Source organism: Lagenorhynchus albirostris, chromosome 3 (assembly GCF_949774975.1).
Source record: "Lagenorhynchus albirostris chromosome 3, mLagAlb1.1, whole genome shotgun sequence".
In the NCBI taxonomy this organism is placed as follows: Eukaryota; Metazoa; Chordata; class Mammalia; order Artiodactyla; family Delphinidae; genus Lagenorhynchus; species Lagenorhynchus albirostris.
The window spans coordinates 60,153,352-60,171,275 of record NC_083097.1 but is presented as its reverse complement, the minus strand read 5'-3'; the positions used below and the strand labels follow the sequence as shown (position 1 = coordinate 60,171,275).

At 40.6% G+C, this 17,924-nt stretch overlaps 1 protein-coding gene across 1 annotated transcript in view; it reads right to left on the bottom strand.

The window, feature by feature from the left end:
* IQGAP2 (IQ motif containing GTPase activating protein 2) overlaps positions 1-17,924 on the bottom strand; it is a 286,204-nt gene that overhangs the window by 42,576 nt on the left and 225,704 nt on the right. Inside the window, exons 17-21 of the mRNA XM_060143147.1 lie at positions 17,259-17,429; positions 11,110-11,193; positions 9,896-9,967; positions 9,161-9,230; positions 5,151-5,359 (exon numbers count right to left, since the gene is read on the bottom strand). Of these exons, the coding sequence (XP_059999130.1) occupies positions 5,151-5,359; positions 9,161-9,230; positions 9,896-9,967; positions 11,110-11,193; positions 17,259-17,429 (606 nt within the window). The remainder of the gene's footprint in view (positions 1-5,150; positions 5,360-9,160; positions 9,231-9,895; positions 9,968-11,109; positions 11,194-17,258; positions 17,430-17,924) is intronic.

Here is a 17,924-nt window from a genome sequence, read left to right as displayed (position 1 = left end):
AAGCTCCAAATCTATTCACCGCCCAGCACCCCCTTCTCCCATAGCTGGGGTCAGCTCACAGGTAGAAAAAAAAAAAACAAAAACAACCCTTGGAGCATTGAGATTAGATAGTTCTATGTGGTTATATCCATTGCCTTCAAGGTTTATGACTTTATTCTTCTTTATTCTCAGCTTAGAGTGGGGTAACTTGACTTAATCCTTTACTTCTGTTCCCCTAATTGTTTATATGGGGAAAGAGAAGGAATTTGATTTTCATTTCTACAAAAATTTTAAGAAGGCGACACTTCCCCCCTTCTTTCACAAATATATAAATCACATTCAAGATGAAGAAAGAAAGCGTAGTTACCCCCAGATGGAGGTTCAGGAGAAGTCTAGGCAGGCGGTGGCCTGATACCCTTATCTATAAGAAGTCCTAAGACATCACTAGACTAACTGGCTTACGGTTCCATTTAACCCAGGTTTCTCCTCTTCAGATAACTGGTGATGTGTAGAGATTCAATTCCCCCAAATACATGGAATAAATTGATTATCTTGATTTTAAATATATGGAAGAAAAAAAATCTTGGTACTTAACCTCCCCATCACCGGCCCCCCTCACCCCCGATGTCCCCCAACTACTTGCAGTGGAAGTAGCTCTGGAAACTGGAGGCTATTCCTTTGTTTTGCTGCAGACTTCATCTTTAGGGTAATGTTTTTGACATATACAGAAGAGAACAGAGGGTGGGGTGGTAAGCAAGCGCTAGGGCAGAACCAAGTTCCTTCGCATTATTAACAGATTTGGTGAAGACAGCACAGGAAGAGCACTGGAGGAAGGGAAAGAGCAGAGTCAAATGCTGAGCCCTGGAGGGGAAGTGGGAGGGGAGAGGAGAGCCAGCAGCTGTGCCACGGGAACCGTCTGTCTGCTGGAGATCCAAGTACAGAGCAGCACGCTTCAATGGGATAAGCCCTTCTTCTGTCTTCCCTGTGAAATTACACCTGGCTCACAAAAGCTCTGGTGTGAATGGAGGTTTGCCTTGGAAAGCTTGAAGAAGGGGACAAAGGCCAACCCAGACAGGCGTTCCAAAGAGAGGCATATGCTTTTTATTAATAGAAATCTCATGTCCTCTATTCTTTTTTTTTTCTTTTTTGCGGTATGCGGGCCTCTCACTGTTGTGGCCTCTCCCGTTGCGGAGCACGGGCTCCGGACGCGCGGGCTCAGCGGCCATGGCTCACGGGCCCAGCCGCTCCGCGGCATGTGGGATCTTCCCGGACCGGGGCACGATCCCGTGTCCCCTGCATCGGCAGGCGGACTCTCAACCACTGCGCCACCAGGGAAGCCCAATGTCCTCCATTCTTATCAATAAATATTGAACATTTGAGGAATACTGGTTCGAAGGAGCAACAGTATTTAACTTGTTCATAATATTCCCACATCTCAATGTTGCCTTAGTTGCCACCATCTTTTCCCTTCCCCTGGTAACAGGATATCCGCATGCAGGTAATATGCTAGAGTATACGCACTTTTGTAGAAGGTGTGGACTAAGACAAAGGGCTTGGGCTTTGGAGTCATAAAAATACGAGTATCTGCAAAGCACAGTTAGTTTTGTGACCTTGCTCAGGTTAACCTCTCTAAGACTCAGTTTCCTTAAATCTATAAAATGGGCTTAATGATAGCAATCTTACTGAGCTTCTGTGAACATAAAAACAATCCATGCGGCTTCCCTGGTGGCGCAGTGGTTGAGAGTCCGCCTGCCGATGCAGGGGACACGGGTTCGTGCCCCGGTCTGGGAGAATCCCGCATGCCGCGGAGCGGCTGGGCCTGTGAGCCATGGCCACTGAGCCTGCGCGTCCGGAGCCTGTGCTCCGCAAGGGGAGAGGCCACAACAGTGAGAAGCCCACGTACCGCAAAACAAACAAACAAAAAACAAACAAAAAAACAATCCACGTAGGGCACTTAGCACATTTTCCAGTGAAGAAAAACAAGGCTTAGAGAGGTTAAGGAACATACCCAAGGAAATATGCTCATAAAGAAGCGAAGAAGTTAAGTAATACAATACAATTAAGCAATACAATAAATTTCAATGCTGGGTTACAGACAGCCCTGGCCTACAAGTCTGCACTCACGTGATACGACACACCCATCAATAGGAATTTTAGCAATTCAAGATTACTTTCAATTTCTACTTTGGTTTTCCTTCAAGCTAGTTTGAATCTAGACCTTTCTTCCTCCCTATGCCTCCCAGAAACTTCTACTTCAGCTGTCTGTCTCCATTTCCAAACCTCTTCTTTTGCTTAAAACCAACATTAGCTACTTCACTCACTCGCCCACTGACTTTCTGAGGTTTCCAGAAGGAACGCCAATTTTAAAAGAACTGTAAGACACATGGTTACTAGAGAGAGCTAGAGTTGCTCTGTAAGAACTAAGCCACTTCCCTTTAAACTTTTTTCTCAACATATGCTTATTGTTAAAAAAATTAAAAACTATACCAGGACATGGAAGCAACCTAAGGGTCCACTGACAGATGAATGGATAAAGAAGATGTGGCACATATATACAATGGAATATTACTCAGCCATAAAAAGAAACAAAACTGAGTTATTTGTAGTGAGGTGGATGGACTTAGAGTCTGTCATACAGAGTGAAGTAAGTCAGAAAGACAAGAACAAATATCATATGCTAACACATATATATGGAATCTAAAATAAAAAAGGTTCTGATGAACCTGGGGCAGGACAGGAATAAAGACGCAGATGTAGAGAATGGACTTGAGGACACGGGGAGGGGGAAGGGTAAGCTGGGACGAAGTGAGAGAGTGGCATGGAATATATACACTACCAAATACAAAATAGATAGCTAGTGGGAAGCAGCTGCATAGCACAGGGGGATCAGCTCTGTGCTTTGTGACCACCTAGAGGGGTGGGATAGGGAGGGTGGGAGGGAGACACAAGAGGGAGGGGATATGGGGATATATGTATATATATAGCTGATTCACTTTGTTATACAGCAGAAACTAACACAACACTGTAAAGCAATTTTACTCCAATAAAGATGTTAAAAAAATATATATATATATGGCTAATTCTACCATGCAAAGAAAAAGAGCTTAATTTTTTTCTTTTAGCTTAAGTGTATATCTACTTTTTACAATAAATGAAATCGTACTGTTTTAGGTACTATTTTCTTCTCCATTATATTGCAACCCTTTCCCCTGCCCTTAAATATTCTTCAGAAACGTTATTTTTAGTGGCTGTGTAACATACATGTCAGACTGGTTCTACTGTCCTCTGTTTTTTTCGGGTTTGGGTTGTTCCCCATTATTTCACTACTGTAAATAAAACTTCAACTGCACTATTCTTATCATCAAACCAAAAATGCTACTATTAATAATAAGACAAAAGAGTACGTCCTTGAGAATCATTAGTTTAACTTCTAATCAGTGTTTGATAAATATTTGGTGTTTGAAAATATAAGGCGAAAAATTAACTTTGTTTCACAATGCTAACAATTAGTAATGCTTTAAAAAATCTTAAACACTCGTAAAGATCCGAAAATCTGCCACATTTGTATTTCCACAAGCTACATATTTCTACTACTCTTTTGCAACTAAGCCTTTATTTTAAAAGGCAAGGCATTTCCTGTTTACAACTTTATGGGAGTAGAGTACAACAGCAGTGTAAAGCTATAAAAGGCATTCTCTGAAGGACCTTCTGGAATATATTATACTTTAAAAGTTTTCATATGTATCCAACGATACAAACACATTATTTTTTTAAAGACTAACGTACTATTGTTTTTCTGGATAAAACAATGAAAATAGAGTTAAAAGCAGAACTTTTAAATTTGTAGTTTTTTCCCTTAATATTTAGAAAAGATGATCATTTCCTGTCTTACGAGTTGCTCTCATTTCCTATTTTCTCGGCACTATTTTGCTGGTATCTCTGTGAGGGCCGGAGACGAGAGTGAGGCGCTCCCATGTCCACTTAGCTGGTAGCCTCCCGTGCCTGCTCACCTGGTAGTTTTCCAGAACCACACCAGAAGCTGGCTCTCTACCTCTGACCCACTGTAGCCTTCTCAGGGCATCCGGAAGGTCAACTTGCCCTGCCTTGCCCTGTTGGTTTTCTGAAAACTGACGTGGCATGGGAACAGGGACACGGAGAGAGGTCTTAACCTGGAAATCTCCTTTTCTTGGGTAAAAATGACACTTTTCACATAGTTTTGGGGAGCTTTGACACTGGCAGGTTTCTCACAGATACAAAACTACAGCATTATTTACTTGGAGGCTATTATTAGGGAAATGCCACTCTGTAGGGGGTCATTTTGGAAATGTGGATTGGGGAGGGCTAACATCTGATGGATTGGAGACACCACTGGCTTCCAGTAAGCGGGGCCTGGGGAGGACAGATGCTCTGCTGTCCTGCAGTTTGTAGGATGGTCCTGTGTAAATAACTGTCCACATCTCGCATGGCTGGATTTTTTAATGTCCCGCTGGCCATTCACGAAGGTCAAAATTCTGTGCATAATTGCTTGAGCCTAGAATCTAATAGTTTTACATATAAGCACAACATAGATCCTCACAAGTTTAATATAAACTTAATTTTCTAGGACGGCAACTCCATGTCAAGTGGTGGGGGGTGGAGGAAGACCACACTTTGCTGTTCAAGGGCTTATTGCAAAGAGTTGTTCTCCACTTTGGAAAAAAGAACTCATGGCCAGTTCCACCACTCACCTGACCAGTCTCATCTGTAGCTCTCTCAATCTGTGCTTATTCTGTGAAGAGGCCCAAGTCTCTGGTAACATTATCACATCTAATGGCATCAGGCCCATGTATCTTCATATTGAAATATGTATTTTTACTATAAATTCATTTCTTTGAATTTCTCTTTTATATTTATAGAAAGGCCTTAGCCTTGCTATGAAGGTACATATGTAAGTTGGTTTTATTTCACATAAATTTCCTTTCAGAATGGTAAAGAAGTCTTACCAAATGTCATAAAAGGGGGGCGCAAAATTTTGCAGGTCTAAGACCATAAAGCGGTAATGAAAATGGTAAATAAACTTTGGGCCACTCCTTCTGGACTCCAAAGGAACTTAGCTGGACCACAGTGTTGTGGGCAAATATACGAGCGTCTTCTCTCTTCTGGGAACCAACAGTCCCACAAACCCCACTGACCTCCAGTGTGATCCTGTTCTTCACCAGGAGCCCAATCTTAATGTCCATCAGGTTCAGGTCTTTCTCCAGCTGTTGGTTGCCTCTGATCTTGGTCACCACTTCTTCCCTTAAGCGTGCTACCTCCAGAGCCTCCTGGAAATCCAAGTCACTTTGGTCCAACAGGTGTACAAATTTGCGGATTACTGTTAACGGCGGGTTTTCAGAGCCAACTGCAAGGAAAGGAAAGGTGTGCTTTAACTGGGCATGCTTGAACGGATCATCAGTAGGAAAGAAATCAGGTCTTTAAATAAAACATTGACAGAAAAATAGAGCGACGGACGTGCTTGGTCTCCAGAGTGAATCATCCTGCCTCATGTCAAATCTGGACGGGGAAACGGATCGTATAAATAAATGCACGCCACCGATAAGGTTGGGCCTCACTAATTCCTCATCTAGCACCCGTTTATCAGCCCTCTCTCATGCTGTTCCCAGGACCACGCACTGAGGAGATAGTTCTATCTATCAGTGTCTTATTGATGAGGAACCTGGGAAAGAATGCTAACATGAGTTGCCCCGGCTCTAAGAGCTTGTGGATGAGCCAGATAAGAGATTTCTGTTCTTGCTGCAGGAAGCAGAAAGAGGTGTTTTTTTTTGTTTTTTGTTTTCCCAGCCCAAAAGACCTTGGGGAAGGAGCAGGAATTCGGTGAAAGGTGAATTAGAAAAGGTCAGTCAAGGGAGACCTGTAAGGTCTAGCAGGAGCCAACAGAATGACAACTGGAACACATGTCCTACTTGGCAGAAATGAAGCAATTTTAGAAACTGAATTGGGTCCCTGTCCCTTCAGGATGGACCAGGGAGGGCATTCAGCACCTAGGAGACCAGGCTCAGTTGTTGAGAGGAATACCTATATAAATTCTACAAGGGCTTTCCCTTAGTGCCTTGAACCTTAATTGTGCTTTAATTCTCTTGCACTGCGACTTTGAAAAAGCAATTTTTTTTAAGGTGTGTAATGAGATCTACTCTGGGTAAACTCTAAGAAGAAACTACCTGGACCTTCAATTCTGAATGATTAGACACAGCAACAAAAAGATGACTTGAGAGAGCCCAGTCCAGTTGTGGCGGCCTCAATAACCATCCTCTCTTTTACTTCCAAGGCCCTACTCAAGCTTCCTTATACTTCTGTTTAGTTCTGTGGTATCTTGACACTTAAGGAATACAGAGCTCAACCAACAACACAACTAACAGCACGAACTCATCATGAACAACCAAATCTAGAGTCATCTGTATTACTGTTGTTCCCCATCGGATGGTCTTTATTGGTACTTGTCAAAGAAAAGCCTTAGGAAGCTTTAGAGGTCCAATTCTGCTTCCAGGCTCAGAATTTACTGCATAATAATAGCTCATATTCCACTAGATTCCAAGTCACCTCGGATCATGGACCCTTTTCTTCCTGATCACTGAAGCATACATGAATTTATTTTCCTTCTCTTTCAGCAAAGATGTTGCTGATGACATCACCATTTCGGAAACAGCCTGAGCCACACACCAGAGCTCATTCATGTAGCTCAGAGAACATAAGCCCCCGCATTTGTGTCTAAAGTTCTCTCTCCTGGCTCTGAGAAACTGTGTATCATTTTATGTGCTAACAGGCCTGGTAGAGACAAATTAATATTTTAGCTTTACTAATTATCATGGCTCAAATGTAATAGTTCCTCTATCAACAGTTGGCTTTTTGGCATCTTCATGATATCTTCATACCACTTGGTGGTACTTTCATTTCAGGAAACTACATAACTTAACAGTCAGCACTTACAAGTGGCCACATTACGGTTCCAGCAACTTCTAAACCTGAATGCATTCAGTGCCTTTCTGGAGGGAATGGGTGAAAATGAATCATGACAGACTAATAAAAGTGATCTGTTTTTCAGCTGAAAAAAATGCCTTCGTTTTATGAAGATGCTGAATTGAGAAAGAAATGAAAACTTACAGTTCAGTTACCACGAAGCCACCCTATTTGCCAAAACCCAGAGCAGTTTTGATCTGATTTATTCACTAACATAGTTTCTATCTGCCTTCTATGCTTTAACAGGAAATCACCTAGATTTTTTTTTTTTTTTGCGGTACGCGGGCCTCTCACTGTTGTGGCCTCTCCCGTTGAGGAACACAGGCTCCGGACGCGCAGGCTCAACGGCCATGGTTCACGGACCCAGCCGCTCCGCAGCATGTGGGATCTTCCCGGACTGGGGCACAAACCCGTGTCCCCTGCATCGGCAGGCGGACTCTCAACCACTGCGCCACCAGGGAAGCCCTCGCTTAGATTTTCAAACTGGAATTTCTTTTATCTTTGTAACTTAAAAAAAAAAAAAAAAGTAAGCAAGTAACAAGCATCATCACGACCACCTACAAAAACATGTTCCCTAGAAGGAAACGAAAAGCAGCCTGTGTTTGTTTAGAAAACTTATCCTTAAATTACCTATTTTAGTGTGTTAGGGCTCAGAAAACAAACCCCCTATTCAGCTTCCTTATAAAAAATTAAAGATTATCTACCAACTAAGAGACGAATCTCATCAATTCCAAAGTGGAGCAGAGTGGCATTGGAAAGACTGGGGACCTTTCCTCCCTCAGTTTGCATGCTGGATTCTGGAATCTAGTAGAATGAGGTAGTATCCAGAAGATTCCACAGGCTTGAGGCAGAACCTGGCCTCTGAGGCTGCCAGATACTTTTCCTTAACAAGTACCAGGGAAGATCTTTCTTAGGCCATACACTTCACTCCATAATTCAGACAGACTTTTGACAATAAAGGGTGTTGGTGAAACTACTTAGTAGCACTGTGCTAGGAACATTACTGAACAGTTGTTTGTTTCCTCAAAAAAAAAAAAAAAAGTAAGAAACAAGGCAGTTAGAACATAATGGCCATTTTCATTTGTTTTGGCTCCTCAAAACTAATCTTGAATGACCTGAATAGTTGAAGAATTTAGGCAGTACTACTAAACTTATCAGCAAGCCCTTCTAGACTTAATCTAGGACACGCTCTTTATTACATGTTCTTGTGATAGTAAGAAGGTTAAAAATTTAGCATATAAAGAATGATCTTCACTATGTAAAAACAACAACAACAGAATGACAAACATATGCAGAGCTGAAACTGAAAAAGACAGCACAAAATGTGAATGCTATTTCTGGGTGATTTTTATTTTATTTTGCTGTTTTCAAACTTTCTACAAATGGCATATACTATTAGTATAAGGAAGATGATTTAAAAAAACCATAGGTACTGTGAGAAGTCCAGAATGAAATTATAGGAAGATGTTTGTAGTTATCTTTGGGAGGTGAAACTGTGTGCTTTTTCCCTTCTTATTCATATTTCCAAATTTCTTATACGACTGTGTTTCATTCTTAAAATGAGAGGAAGAAAAATCACAGGCCAGGTAATAAATTAAACAGTATTCAAATTTAAGTTAATCTTCTGGCTCTTCTGCATTAGATTCCTGCCTCTAGCTCAAATTTAATATAAAAAATCAGCATTTATACCAACTGCATTTTTAAAAAATTGAAGTGTAGTTGATTTATAATGCTGTGTTAGTTTCAGGTGTACAGTGAAGTGATTCAGATATATATATATATATATTTTTAATATTCTTTTTCATTATAGGTTATTATAAGATATTGAATATAGTTCCCTGTGCTATATGGTAGGTCCTTGTTGATTATCTAGTTTATAGATAGTAGTGTGTATACGTTAATCTCAAACTCCTACTTTAACCCCCCGCCCCATGCAGCCCATTCCTTTTGAAGAAGAAATCACATCTACTGCATTTACCCCACTCCATTTAGATAGAAGGGCCCACTTCCTGTCATCACATCTTCCTTTGTGTACTGGTTCAGAACCTGGGGCCTGAAATGGTCAAAATCTACTGGAAATAACGGGCATCCTCTGTTTTTGGAGCCGCCACTGAAGTGACTCAGATGGAAATAACTTGTCGTTGCCTGGTTAATAAGGGATACTTTGTCTCAGAATGCTCCCACTTACCCAGTGTTTTGTAGTCATCTCTAGCTTTGTTTGCTCTCAGTAGAGACTGTATTTTCACAATTTCATTGTTCTGCGAAAAAAACAAGACCAGTCACAACCTCCCAGAGTCCCATCTACTCCACTATTTTAGAATTTAGAACTATTTAAGGAGTGACAGCGTTTTCAAAAGGGACACTATTTAGAACTGATAGTATTTAGATGTGGTGTAGTCAATGTTTATTTTTGCATTCTCTTTGAAGAAAGGGGCAAACAAGTTAGCTAAAATATAAACAAGATTGCAAAGGGACCATTTAAATAAAGAGATTTAAAAAGGGAAGAGAATTTTACCACCAAATTTAGTTGGTCCAATCTATGTTCACATATCTATTCTTCAAAGATCCTAAAAAAATTCCTCCTGTGGGTGTCTATTTAAATTACTCGGTTAGCAGTAATAAGCACTTTACAAGTAATGTTGGAAAGTTGAATCTTTTCTCCCTGGCATTACTAGCCCACATCAGTTTTCTCTCACCCATTTCCTTTGCAGTTCTGAATGGTGAAGTCTCACTCTGAACCTGAGTTCTGAATAAAAAAATGTAAGAAGTCTCCAAATGGTATCACATTGAGTTCTAAAACCTATTTTTTCCTCCTAGTGTTCATTTCCACCATTTAATAAAAATCATTCAATGCTAACATTCAACAAAGTATTCATTTAGTTCATCCTCAGCCAGGATAAAAATCCACATGCGTGTCTCTTACATGATCTCTGAAATACTTCAGTCGTGAGAGGTAATTCTTTCGTGCTGTTACCATCCGGAACCAGGACTGAATCTAAAAATAAGTTAAAAAGAGAAATCCAGGCAATTACCAGATAACCTTTCATATCTCTTTATGGAGTCTTTTAAAAAATAATATTGAGAAATAATTTGATAAAAAAGTAAAAATTAGCAGCCTACCAACTAATGAACATCTAAAGCCTAATCTTCACCTTCTATCTCCTTCGTTGCTTTTTCTCCTAGGGGTTCAGAACATGTTACACGTTATGGTGGGGAAGGTAATGTAGCTCTTCGTACCATTTGGCTTTAATCTCAGTAAATAAAAGCCAAGCAGGCAAGGCATTTTGCTGAGAGTGGCCACGGGTCAGGGGATCGAATGAAACCAAATTCAGGGTTGCTTCCCACATCTCTTAAACGCAGCGAATATTCTTTAGGTCTTTACAGGAAAACATTTCAAGAGGTCTCACGAGGGACCAACTGTGACCCATGGTTTTCTGAGCGAATAAGCCTGTGTTCCAGGGTGAGCAAAGGACATTTCATTCAGGAGCTAGTAATGCACAAGGGGTCTAGACCATGTCATTCTTTGTCCTCACAGTTTAAAAAGTCTTCACAAATCTCATCTGATTCCCATCTCTCTCCAGTCCCACTCTTGTGACTCTGATCTGGATTTCCAAGTTTCTACAAGTTCACTGCTGTACAGTTCTTTAGTTTTCAGCTTTGAGACAGTGGGCACTCCATTGCGTGTTCTTTCTCTAAGCTCGGAGCAACCAGCCTTGGTGGGAAGCTGGGTTAGACCAGCCCACCACCTAAATACAGGCCCTAACTTAGCTCTACTTTCTCTTGTCATTGGCTTTGCATTTGCGTTACAACTAAGGTCTGCACTGTTAAATTTGAGCATTCTAAACATTATTAGCGAAGACCATAAGAAGAACATAAAATAAAACTGGGTTTCCTCCAGATTTTAAATAATCAATTTGGACTTGTTAGAGAAAGACCATATATTATAAAGGACCAGAGACAATAGAGTGTTTTCATGGACTTGCTTGAAGATGATCAGCTAAGTGAGTAGTGGAGGTATGACTCAAACCCAGGACTTGCTTCTGATGTCAAGGCTCAAACATAGTCTGTCTTCTAGAAGCAAAACGGAAATGAAGGGAAAAGTTTAAGTCAAGCACTAAGGTAGGAAAGGGTGTTTACCTTCACAACAGAAGGAATATTATCAATGAACATTTGTCGCCTGTGCATATAGGAGGCCCGCTGTTTATGTCCCTTCCAAAAAGCCTGTGGAAAATAATGAGTTACAGAATTACTTACATGTAACAGTTTATTTTAGAAAGTGCAAGGACGGAGTACATCTCAGGAGACACTGAGTTGGGACAATGTCGGGGATCCTCCCTTCCAAATCTCATCTGGACACCATCCCTAGGGGTGGACATTAAACTGGGCAGAGCATACCAGCTCACACCTGAGGCTTGCCCCAAGTTTGGGAAAGGAATTACCAGGTGGAAGCCCAGTTTCTGGTTTGAAAGTTTAATTTTACCAAGGCCCTGGCTGATAAGAAGTCATAATAATATGGAATTGCCCTGAAACATACAAACAGATCAATTGGGTGCTGGTATTATTTGGTAACAATATAAGATGCTTCAGAATAATGACTAGTAATTAGCTTTCCTCCAACAAGTGGGCCACTGTGATCCAGACTGAAAAGGAAGATGACTCTGGATCCCTGAAAATAGGAGTACTGTGACTGACCTTTTATTATTGCATCTATTTTTACATAAAGTTTAACGAGGCTTCATCAACATAGCTTTACAAGGTTATCACCATCAAAGAGAACTTTTACAGGAAACATTTGCAAAAAGTGGACACAAACTGGTATCTTTAGAATGATAAATCCATAGCTGTTAGAAAGTTTATTCCAATTCATTTTTGAGAATCTTTTTATTGAAACATATCTTTGTAATTCACTCCAATTCTCTGATTTTGTTTTTCAGGTTAGAAATGAAATACAAGTTCTGTGTTAAAAAGGACAAATACAAAAAAATCAAGTTTGTTTTTGGCCTCGCAGCGCAGCTTGCGGGATCTTAGCTCCCTGACCAGGGACCGAACCCGGGCCACGGCAATGAAAGCGCCGAGTTCTAACCACTGGGACACCAGGGAATTCCCCAAAATCAAGTGTTTTTTCTTTTGTTTGTTTGTTCAAGTTATTTTTTATAAATTTCTTTTCACATCTGCATATATCAATCTACCTCATTCCTTCTTTTTAAAAAGGTATGCGGAATTTTATTGCCATTTAAAAAATAATATACTTTTTGGTAATGATTCAAAACAAAACAGTCATGATGGAATAAGTAGCCAACTGAGTACTTGCTCCAGACTTCCCCTCTTAATTTAAATCCCTAGAAATGATAAATATGCTTTTTAAAAAACTTAATTTTGAAATAATTATCGACTCACAGGAAGCTGCAACAGTAATACATTGAGTTCCATGTACCCTTTTATCCAGCTTCCGCCAATGGAAACATCTTACAAATATGCTTTTAAAGCAATCCATCATAGTGCTAGAACACAAGAAGGCATATGGGTCAAAAACTATGAGGGATCTTGGAAGAGAGAAGGTAGCTTGAATTGGCTGAAACAGGGAACCACAGAACACAATTCTACAAATACTGAGAACCTCTACAAAAAATGTGAGCTGGCTCTAAGCTTGAGAGAGCCTTGAATGTCAGTCTGAGAAATTTTGGGAAAGTTGTCACATCACTCATTGCCAAGCAGTGAGGGGAATAAAAGCATAGATGGGGAGTAGGGATTGGGAAAAGTACAAAAGAGTTAGCCTTTTTGGAGGGAATTTAGCAGTATCAAATTTAAAATTATTTAGCGTTTCACCCAGTGTTTCTAATTTTCAATATACCCAGCCCAAGGAAATATAAGTACCTGTGTAGAAAAACAATATATAAGGATTTTTGTTGCAGCATTGTTTGTAATACCGAAAATATGTAGAGAACAGAATATTGACAAATAGGGAAACGGGATAAACTGTGATTGCACTCATACTAATGGCAATCTAACTAGTAACTTATTTGTCATGATGGATCTCAATGGTGACTCGTGTTTTTGTGGCTAACACTGTTTTAAAGCACAGAGGTGCAAATGTGCCAATAATATTATACATCCCATTCCTTGATCCAAATTGAAAGGTAACCAAGATACTGGGATTAGCTCAATTTCTCATTCTGTGTTTTTGGAATTATCTCAACTCCAGAAACACTATTAATCTCTATTAGCTCAGATTCTCAAAGATTCTGGATAAGGAATCTGTTGTAGTAACAGAAGATCTAATACTGAAGCATGTTTGCATTAGTGGAATGAACCCACTTGTCCGTTTTGTACTGTTTTTAATGTCCTAAGGATTCAGCGCTCACCAACAGTACTTTCCTGAAGATTTCATTTTGTATTTCATCTCTTTAATGATTATGTAGATTTTTCTGGAATCTACATTTATATTTTTATTGCTACCTTTCCAAACCAAGGCAACTTGGCTGGGTTTTGAAGTTTTGGTCTATAGAAGCAGAGTACTACAGGCTTCCTATTTTATTTGTCAAAATTTAACATTCTTCTTTTTTAGTTTGTAAGTTTTAGTTTCATTAGGATTGGCTTTTCTCATTCTGTGCTAACAGCACAACTCCTGTGCAAGGCCCAGAGACTGCAGGCTCTTCTAATTAGAGGCTCTTTATTAAAAATAATTATAGGTATAAAGTTGGGAGGAAGGTGCTATTGATAAAAATGCAAAAGGAGACAGAATTCTAAACCATAAAGCCATTTAGAAGCAGCTTTTTATAAACAATTAGAGAGAAGGCGTTTACCAAAACATCAATCTCTCTCTTGACTGGTATGAGAACTTGCGTGAAAATTTATAATAGCCATGTTTTTGTTTTGTTTTTTGTTACCATAAATATATTTTCTGTGCAATTCAGCTGTAACAAAGGAGTTTCCCAAGATACCTAGACCTCAGAAGTTACTGTTCTGTTTTATAGATTCTAATTGTCAATCTCTAGAAAATCTGGCTTGCTACATTGGTTGCCTCGCTTGATAATTGGGCACTCAGGATAGTAATATTCAAATTACCAACTTCTGAAGCACAAATTCTGTGATCCCTCTGTTAGCCAAGAAAACCCTAAATATTGGCCTCTTTTCCCACTCTGCCTAAAGCTACAATCCCGCAACCTGCAAGAGTAGTCAGTTACATTCAAACAATGCAATGAAGGACTGTCCCATCAGGTCACCCCCTTCCTCCCGGCCCCAGATTCTGCCACAGCTCCTGACAACCTGCACTTGCTTCACAGAAGCTTGTTTCTTTTTCTTTGCCCCCATGCTTGTGGCACTCTCTGACCTGAAGTTCAATAATTTAGCAATTCTCAGGGCTAAGTTTTGGTATTGCACTATTATGCTTTTTCCTACAAAGTGGCATTTCAGCGTTCTTCAGTTCAAGGAAAAAAATATTGTAGCTAACTCTTTTTTCCTGTCTTGATTTTTCTGATCTCTTCCTGGGCCAACCAACCACCTGGATGTTGGATCCCCACTATCTGCCCTCTGAGTCACGATCTCTACCGCCTCATCACTTCGAACACTTGTTGAGCACTTAATAGCTGCATACTGGGCCAAGTCTGTTATGTGTATTATCCCATTTAATCCCTACCACCCTGTGATAAAATGGGTATTATCATCTTCAGATGAGAAAATGTATTTTAAGTCATCTATTCTTAGCTTCTTCTGTGATTTTTCTCAAGTTCTCCGTGTGTTTCAATCGCTTTCAGTGTCTGTTCTACATTCTGCAGTTATAAGTTCATTCCCATTCTAGGATGTCATTTTTCTTCCTCTCTGTAGCTACGGGTTATCTTTTCATTTTATCATGCTGTCTTGTTTCATCAAGTCCATGCATCTTATTAAATTTCTTAAAAGCATAAAGCCGTTTCCGTATAAACATTTCTACTGTCTCCTGGAATATGAGAATCCTTAGATGTTAATTTATGTTTTACAACTTATATCCATTTTTCTTTTTTTTGGCTATAAAATCTTCATTTTTGTTTGAGATTTTTTTCTGGCTCTCTTCTTAAATGTTGGCCATTTTTTCAGGGCTTTCTTACTGTTCAAATATAATATGGTTATAATAGATTCTCATTACCTTCCTCTGTGTTTACTTGGCCACCTTCTGAGTTGTCTGAGACAAAGGATTGGCTACTGATGACATACACTCTCTGTACCATATCTAGCTCCTTGGGAGGAGACTGTCAGTGGTAGCACGGCGGAGCTGGGGTGTGGTTGCCCTCAGCCTGGGAGCTTTTTCTCTGAATTTGTTGAGACTACTGTGTCTGGGGTTGATGCAGCCAGCTAAGAAGTTTGAGCTGTTCCACGGAGGGGAAATCTTCAGATTTGACATCATTCCCCTAATTTGGAATGAATCAGCCACTTCTGCAAAAAATGAGATTAGCATGATGCCCTTTGGTTCATGGTCTTCTGGTTTTCTGGGTCAGACCACATTCATCTCTAGGCTATAGCCTGACTTTAGACCTCACGCCCTCCTTGTTAGAAAACTGTCAGAAGCAGGGGGAAGGAAGTCATCACGGGGTGACTTCATAGTGTAATGGCTTCTTCTTCAATACTGCTGCTTCCACGGAGGTGGGGAGGAAAGGCTCCAGGTGACCATTTCCATCTTTTCCCCAGCTCTTTCCTGATTTTAGCCCTGGGTCCTAACATCAGGCGGATGTTATACTAGAGGGCTCTGTAGAGTGTCTTGCAACTATAACACAGCTCTGAGCAGACTGGAGAGCTTGAGGTTGGTCCAAATTGTGTCACACTGGCTAACACTCTTCGAATTCTGTGCAAAAGTAGAGCCTCAGCATCAGTGTAGATGATGTTATACTTAAGATTTTGTTCACTTCCTGTATGTTTTGTCTACCATTTATTTAAAGAAGGAATAAACTGGAAAACTTAGGGTTCACCTAGAAAACTCCTTTGAGTATCAAGTTTTTTTTAAAAATTTAGTTTTTTATTTATTTGATTTTTAGCTACATTGGGTCTCTATTGCTGTGCACGGGCTTTCTCTAGTTGCAGCGAGTGGGGGCTACTCTTTGTTGCAGTGCATGGGCTTCTCATTGGGGTGGCTTCTCTTGTTGCAGAGCACGGGCTCTAGGTGCGCAGGCTTCGGTAGTTGTGGCTCGCGGGCTCAGTAGTTGTGGCTCGCGGGCTCTAGAGTGCAGGCTCAGTAGTTATGGTGCATGGGCTTAGTTGCTCCGCGGCATGTGGGATCTTCCCGGACCAGGGCTCGAACCCGTGTCCCCTGCATCGGCAGGCGGATTCTTAACCACTGTGCCACCAGTGAAGCCTGAGTATCAAGTTTATAGAAGAAGTTTCTTTTAAAAAATTAATCATTCCTGCCTTCTAACATCTTAAGCTCTGAGCAAACTCAGATATTTGAGCACCTATCATATGCAAGACACAAGAATACAAAAGTTTTAAAAACTCATCTTCTGCCCTGTACAATATTATAGTTAGGTGGGGAAGCAGATCAGTACACCAATGATCACAAAAGAGAAGCCCTTCAACTTACAACCTTTCAATTTTGGAAATTTAATAGTTACTGGCCAAAGCAAAAGGCCACCAAACTCTGCTCATCAACAACAGTATCACTTTGGATGCAGAAAAAGGAACAAACACACGGCCTTTTGGAAACCAGCGTGGTGGCTGAGAGAGGATGCTAGGGGAACACAGAATAGAAACATCTAAATCTAGCAAGTTCCTCTCCTGCCAACCAGAACATTCGGACAAGTCATGCAAGCTTAAGAAGAAAAAGGTTGGGAATGAGGATGCCTCTTGCAGGCCTGAATGAAGAAGGAGATTATATAAGAGGGAAGATAGCCTCAGAGATGCTACATTTATCTCATGAGCAATTCTGTTCTTTAGGCTACAAGAGTATAGAAACTCAGACGCCTCTCAACATCCACTAACCACTAAGAAATCAATTCAAAAGCACCTGAGGTCAGACAGTGGGTGACACAAGGATATCCACCTTTTTAGAGAAACAGGATTTCAACTCTGATCTCAGGTATTCCCCTGCCTCTGACTATTCACAGTGTCCTGAATACTTTCCAGAAGACCACAGGTGAAAAATCATCCAACATCCTTCCCATCTCGGAGTCTTCAATAAAGTAGACTCAGGGGCACTGATTAAGAACAAAACCTGCAGTCACATTTGTTTATTAGAATGCTGGTAGTTGACTGTCCTGTTATCAAATAACATTTTCATGGAATGACAGTTTTCTGTAACGAGTGGTAGGTGACTCACATACCTGTATTTTGATCACATGCTCTTCTTGTTCATACAAAAATGATTTCCTAGCTTCATACTCTTTCCTCAGGAGGGGTCCTGAGGTTGCGGCTTGAAAGCGCAGAAGCATATCTTCGGTAGCAGACCACATCTTCTCACGAATGTAATCTGCTGTAACTTCCTCAATAATGTCCTGGCAAAAGATATTTCTTATGGTTACACTTCACACATCAGATGAAAGGAGCATAGAGAACAGCTTCTGGAAATTTTATCTTTCAGAAAACGATCTGCATAGCTCTTTCTGGCTTGGTGTAAAAAAGATCTGACCAGAGCCGAGGGATGAACTGGCTCAGCTTCTCTCTAGTGATACGGTTCTGGAATCCTCTGAACTTTGTGCTGAGATGGTATGAGAATGAGGTTGAATGGTCTCAGGATTTGGAGGTAGAGGTGTATAGATGATGCTGGCAGGGACCAGGCAAGAGGCCTGATCTCCTCAGAGTGTAAAAGAGACAAGGATGATTACAGTAAGAGTATGCATCACCTCCTCCCTCTCCTGAGGGAAAGACTGCAGTGCCCATGAAGTCCTTGGGCTTTTCCTGCCCAGGCCAGAGGAGGCAGATCCCTGCAATGAGTAGGGGAAAACTCAAAATAAACTTGAGAGAAAATAAAAGACTTGGAGCAGAAGAAA